Raw genomic sequence first — 7,000 nt, 5'->3', positions numbered from 1 at the left:
ATTATCATTAGTATAAATTATCTTATTAAATGTGACTAATAATTTATTCTACACGTTTGGTAGTCTATAAGATATATCTATTTTACTTTTTAGGTTGTTTGATAGAATTTTCTAAATAATAGATTTAAATAGATAATATTATCTTTTTAATTAACTTTCATAATAAATAGAGTTACTTTCAAAATTAAGAAAAAGGCGTGTAGCCTCCATTTCCGTTATGCAACCTCCTTCTCCATTACACCACTCTCTCAATTTTCAAGTCTCCACTACTCATTCCATTACTTCACTTCTCAAGTGATTTTAATCCCCCTCTCTCCACGTTTAGAATTAAAATCGGTAGTTATCTCATAGATTCAGTTTTTTTTGAACGATGGAACGGAGTAGAGAAATAAAAAAAAACAATATTTGTATAAAAAAAGGTTAATATGAGGGCATTTGTGTAAAAACATAGATTTATCTGGTTGTAAAATTGATGCAGATAAATAATTAGACCATGAAGACCAGATAGTTTATTTATCTATAATATGAGAGTTTATTATATCGGGTCCGTCCTTAATCATAGGCTTTAGAAATAGATAATCTATGCTACCAAGTGACTACCAAGTGATCAACAATATAGGTTAAAATAATCTAATCTACAGTTATGATGAAATCAAAACTTAAATATGTATCTATACATATATAAAAGGCGAGTTTTGGCCTTTTCTTGAAATATTTATCTGTTTTGTCCTTATTCTGAAATATTTATAAGTTATGGACCAATTTGAATATTTTAAGTAACTCATGAATATTTATTTAGATATTTTAATGAGCATTTGACTAATTCTTAAAGCACTACAATGACTCATTGGTGGTTACAAATATTTAAATAGAATAATGAGCATTTAACAAATTTTGTAACATATATTGTCTTGATTTTAAAATTATGATGTTTTAATTCCATGATCTCTCATTTACTAATTTTGTACCTATAAAAGGCATAGAATTATGGATGAAATACAATATACACACTAACAAAACATTCTTCATTCTCTCTCAAGCTCTCAACATTTTATTACACATTTTAGGAACATTGTTTTGCTCGATTTTGGAGCCCCATCAAGTTTATAGGTGCCTAGCAGGTTTGAGATGTTATATACGTTAGGAGGAAGTCGTTTTTATCTCTGGGGAAAATATGTCAATCCGAGAGCACTAACCGTGATGTAATTTGTCTTGCGGAAAGATGGTTTTTCTTGACTAATTTTCATTGTAATTTCCATTTCATTTATTGTTGTTTTTTTCCTTTGATTACAAAAGTTAGAGTACCGCGTGTATATGGTTCCAGAATTTTATCTCAATATTTCTTACAGTTCTTAGAGAGAGAAGAATTGTAACATCCTTAACTCAAACATACATAGTATTTATCTTCATCTTTACACAATTTATTATTTTTAGTAGAGAAATATGAAGGATTGTTTTAAACATATTTTTCAAAAATGTCAACACTTAATGTAGTCTCTTTATCATTGTCCAAATAATTGTGTTTGTCTCAATTCAATTTTAAATATGTTTAAGTTAATGTCTTTAGGTGTAAAATGAATTGAGGAGTATATATTTATTGAATTTTTATTACATAGTAGTATATTTTTCTATTTTAAATCGTATATAATTATATTGTTTCTTATTTTAATTAATCGATTAACAATTTAAAATTGTATGACAAAAAAATATTCCGTCGTGCATCGCACGTGGGTTAAGACTAGTTTCACTTTGCTCATTGCAGGCTCAATAACTCCAGCTTCCAAGTTGTTCCGAACGGTACCATTTATCAGATCCAGACCCATACTGCAGTAATAAACAAGGAAGTATCATCAACAAAAGCGCCTTCCATCAAGGCCAAGAACAACTGTTCTTTGCAGCATTTTTACTAGATTTACCATATGATGAATAAATTCAATATTATATTATGCTAGGGATTCGAAGATATAAAAACAACAGTGGAACAATAAAATTCCAGGCAAAATGCAGGTACTCCAGTGTCACATAATATGGATTTAAGATTCAAGTGACAGTCATCAATGATTGAATTATATGACTCATAATCATCTAGCAACCTCAATTAGTATTAAACCAAAGGTAATTAATAAATGCAGAGCAAACCAATATGATACTGATACCATCATCCTTCTATGCTAACCAATTTAAACAGCCAATGTTAAACATGCTTACGATCCTAATTCCTAAAGATGTTTCAAAACACTACTAACGCTTACCTAAACAGAAAATGAGATCCTTGGGCAACGGTAAATAAAGAAAATAAAATTAACAATGATGAGAATGATTGAAGTTAAGGTTGTTAATTTGAGGGTATTTTGTTCTCTTAGGCTCTACTTGGTAGGATGGAATGGAATAAGGAGGGAATGGAATGAAGGTCATTCTTGTGCTTGGTAAGTACAAGGAATGCAAAAGGAATGGAATTGTTATTCCTTGATTGATTCCATTCCTATGTTTGATACCTACAAATTATTATAGAAATGGAATGGAATGAAATATGAATAATTAATATGTTGATTCTACCAAAAATAACACTACAGTACACACATTTCACACACTACACACATTTCACACACTACACACACTACACACATTTCACACATTTCACGCACTACACACATTTCACACATTTAACACAATACACACACTACAAACACTAATCACATGTAACACATTTCAAGCATCCTATTTTTGAATTTGTGTACTGTGTAGTGTGTTCAATGTGTGTAGTGTGTAGTGTGTGAAATGTGTGCATTGTGTGAAATGTGTGCATTGTGTGAAAATGTGTGAAGAGTGTGTAGTATGTGAACTGTGTGAAATGGGTGTAGTGTGTGAAATGTGCGTAGTGTGCGAATGTGAAGTGTGCGAATGTGAAGTGTGCGAATGTGAAGTGTGTGAAGTGTGTGTAGTGTGTGAAGTGTATGTAGTGTGTGAAGTGTGTGTAGTGTGTGAAATTTGTGTAGTGTGTGAAATTTGTGTAGTGTGTGAAGTGTGTGTAGTGTGTGAAGTGTGTGTAGTGTGTGAAATTTGTGAAGTGTGTGAAGTGTGTGTGGATTTTTCAATTATTAAAAAATTTAAAATTTTAATGTTATTGTAAAATTGTGATAATATTAAATTTAAATATAATATAAAATAATATTTATATAATTTTGTTAAATTTTAAAATAAGAAGAAAGGAAAATGGAATGGAATGGAATGGTCATTCCTTAGCTAAATGGATGGAATGGGTATTCCCATGTGGAATGGAATGGTGATTCCTAACAAAATATTTACCAAGCAAAGGAATGGAATGGAGGTAGGAATGTCATTCCATTCCTCCATTCCATTCCACCATACCAAGAAGGGCCTTAGAGAATCTATTACTATTATAAAAGTGCATATTCCTACATATTTTTACATATTTTTACATATTATAAATCTAAGGATAGTTTAGTCATTTCATGTATAGGTGTATGTATATAATTAATTCTTACAATTCTGATACACCTATAATATCCTTATCATAATTTTAAGGATGGTAGTAAATTCATTGTATAGGTGTATATTTTTATAATCTACTTCAGATAAGGATAATTTTATACCTAGAATCTATAAAAATTTAAAATAAGACTTATCTGTTTCCGATACAGATAAAATTATTATTCATATAGATAACTATTAACATGCATCGTATGTACAATTTGGTAGTAACACCAAAACAACTAAGCAGTGTAATACTGCTAATATGCGATATATACCTTGACAAATGCTTTTTATCTGCTTTGGTCTGTGCAGTGTGGTGGTAAGCTCGTAGTTTAGCAACCAAATCAGTAGCGTCCTTAGCAGCATTGACAGCAAGTACCTAGAAGGAAAATATCCAGATGCACTTCAGTTGGCAAAAGATAACTTATGAGCTTTTGATGAAATAAAATCAAGAACAAAGTTTGCTTGTAAGTACCTTAGGAATGATCAATAAAGCTTCAGCAAACTCAGCTATGGCCAACTGCTCCCGTGACCCCAGAGTTGTAGCTAAATTCTCCAAATATACAGATAGGGCAGCCTCAACTGCACCTCCACCAGCAACAACCTATATTTCATCGAACTCAAGAAGATGAGGTACTTGTATCTATGACAATTGTCTATGTTTTTGTCAGATCTAAATGTTTAAAATTTGGCTTGAATAATACTCCTCTTTCCCATTAAATATGAAACATTTGCTTTTTCACACATGTTTTGGAAAAATGATACTACCTCCGTCCCCCAAAATTTGCTACACTTTGACCCGACACGGGTTTTAAGAAATGTAATGGAAAGTGAGTTGAAAAAGTTGGTGGGAGGTGGGTCCTACTTTTAAAGTATTAGTTTTATAATAAAATGTGAGTAGGAATGAGTTAGTGGAATATGGGGTCTACTACCAAAAATGGTAAAAGTGAAGTGTATCAAATTTTCGGGGACGGACCGAAATAGTAAACTGTATCAAATTTTCAGGGACAGAGGTAGTAATAAATAATTAAAGTGGAGAAAAAATAAAGTAAAAAAGAGAATATGATAAAGGGGACTCTCCTCTACATCATTCTCTCTATTACTTTTTTTCTCACCACTTTAGTTATTTATTATAATTTTTTCAAAACAAGTGCACAAAAGCAAACGTTGAATATTTAATGGGACAGGGGGAGTAGTAAGCAACAATGTGTTACCTATAAATTTGAAATTTAAGCATAAAAATAACAAGCGCATTTCAAGATGTGTAGCATTTAAGTAAAACTAATAGACATATCAAGTCTAAGAAAGAGACAACAATTAATAGAAAAATAAGTTCAATACTTAAGGAATATACGAAAAATTAGACAGAGTGCCACAGTCAAAATAAATGACAACAGAATCTTACAGTATTAGATTCAAGAGTCCTTTTGACAACGCATATGGCATCATGCAAAGCCCTGTCCATTTCATCAAGCATGTAATCGTTGGCACCTCTAAGTATTAATGAAACCTGAAAAAAAGCAAATTCCAGGTCAATATGTATAATACTGAATGAAAGTTACTGTAAGACATTAATCTATACATTTAAAAAATGAGCATTTTCATGAATAAAAATGATTGGGAGTTGAACCAACCAACTCATCAAATTGCAAACTATCAGAAGTAGCTCAAGCATTTCAGCAGGACAAGAAATCATTTTAGTATTAAAGAATTCAGAGCTAATACATACCGCACTTGAGGTTTTGGTTCCTTTTATCATAATCACATCATCATCAGCAATTCGTTCCTCCACTACTTCATCAGCATGTCCCAGAAGTGATGCATCAAATGTTTCTTCCCCTTCCATATCAGCAAAAGTTGAAACCTGCATAGGAGCAACAATTAAGGATTGATACATAAAAAATGATAACAGTTTTTCACTCTATCTTTTTCCAAAGCAAGAGATCTCAAAATAGAAATTTGATAGCTAGAAAAAGAAAATCATATAAGCCTATGCCTCTTGTTGAGAAAGACAAATCTCAAGAACTGTCATACTTATATTGGACTTAATTTTGTTGTTTATAAGTAGCATCATCGATGAGAAAATGGTAAACGGGAAGTTAGGGATATTAACTCGAGTAAATGAATAATAGTAGGAGACCTCTTTAAGCAACCATATCGTTATGAATTATGATACCACACTTCAGTTTCGTGGTCATATTCATTAAACCCTTTTTTGTAACTATATATGGTGGTCGAGCCGTCGAGTCATGATTTCAGCATAACCATCTCTTAGGTCATTCTAAATCTGAACTCATCCATAATACTAATAATTAATCTTCCTTTTTAAACGTTTATGGGAACAAACAAAAGATATAAGACAGGCAGTTGGAAGATAAGAAGCAAAACCTACCGCAGAAGCACCAGTTGCCTTGGCAACGTGACGCAGATCTTCCTTGCGAACACGTCTCACTGCTATTGCACCAGCCTCCACAAAATACTGTTACAGTATAACACACAGTCACAACAAGAGAAAACCAAGTAGATGTGCAAAGATAATACGTTAGCACAATACAACAATATTCTATTTCATGGCTTAATGAAAATGGTTCTGACTTCAACCCTTTCCAGCAGTGTTTCCACTGTTTGCCCAGTTATCATACAAGATTGGCTTATTTTTACATGGATGAATAAAAAGCAAGCTATAAAATGGAAGCATAATAAAACAGTAAGTTATTTCATGTATCTGCCAGTATAAAGGATGAAAGAACTTCTATGCGACTAAGGTTGTGCTGAAGGCAGACCTTGAGTGCCATGTCATCGATTCCTTTTGTAGTTAAAATTACATTGGCTCCTGCCTGAAGAAGTTTCTGAATACGTTCTTTTGTCATGTCCGCTTCTCTAAAAGTCAAGAGGTCAATCAATTGTTAGTACATTTAAACTTCAGGGAAGTTGTGCGGGTAAATTGCTGTGGCCTTCAAACGGCACTTAATATACACGAGCAACTATAGAATATGAATAAGCAACACCAGTAAAAATGCATATCTCCAAAACATGCAAATTTATTTACGGTTGCCTGATACAATTAATGTGTGGGCCAGAAATACAGAATTATAGATCCAACTAATGAAAAGATGCTAAATAGATTACAATGAAGTCAACTGCCTTGTTTAGGACACAATATCTTACAAGAAATGAATAAAATAAATCACCTTTGACGAATCTTCTCCAACTCTCTGGGGTCAGTGACCAAAACTTGGACACCCATTTGCATTTTTGCCTTCTGAAGATTAAAATCAAGACAAGCAATTCTGGCTGGAGCAACCCTCAATGGCATGCCCTGTGCAGCACGTCCCGTGTTGAGAGCATACCCCTTCAGTAAGTAGCTATCTCGGGCACTTTTACCATGGGCTTTAAGAATATTGATTCCCTGAATATTACCAATATCATTTGAGCTACTTCTTCCAGATCAACGGTTAAAACAGTGATGTGAAGCTAGAATTCATGCATATTCAGGAACCTTTTT

The 7,000-nt window shown here is 32.6% G+C and overlaps 1 protein-coding gene across 1 annotated transcript; it reads right to left on the bottom strand.

Moving 5' to 3' along the window:
- Positions 1-1,727: 1,727 nt before the first annotated feature.
- Positions 1,728-6,935, bottom strand: LOC125198741 (T-complex protein 1 subunit alpha-like; the record flags this gene model as incomplete). Its single annotated transcript, XM_048097030.1, has 8 exons — positions 1,728-1,824; positions 3,771-3,874; positions 3,971-4,099; positions 4,901-5,005; positions 5,225-5,359; positions 5,888-5,974; positions 6,279-6,375; positions 6,687-6,935. Coding segments are annotated over 8 exons (1,003 nt in total), but the record flags the coding sequence as incomplete, so codon positions are not given.
- Positions 6,936-7,000: the final 65 nt, after the last annotated feature.

The sequence above is a fragment of the Salvia hispanica genome, unplaced genomic scaffold (genome assembly GCF_023119035.1).
Source record: "Salvia hispanica cultivar TCC Black 2014 unplaced genomic scaffold, UniMelb_Shisp_WGS_1.0 HiC_scaffold_228, whole genome shotgun sequence".
NCBI lineage: Eukaryota > Viridiplantae > Streptophyta > Magnoliopsida > Lamiales > Lamiaceae > Salvia > Salvia hispanica.
The sequence above is the reverse complement of the archived record's forward strand: the minus strand, read 5'-3'. Positions and strand labels throughout refer to the sequence as shown.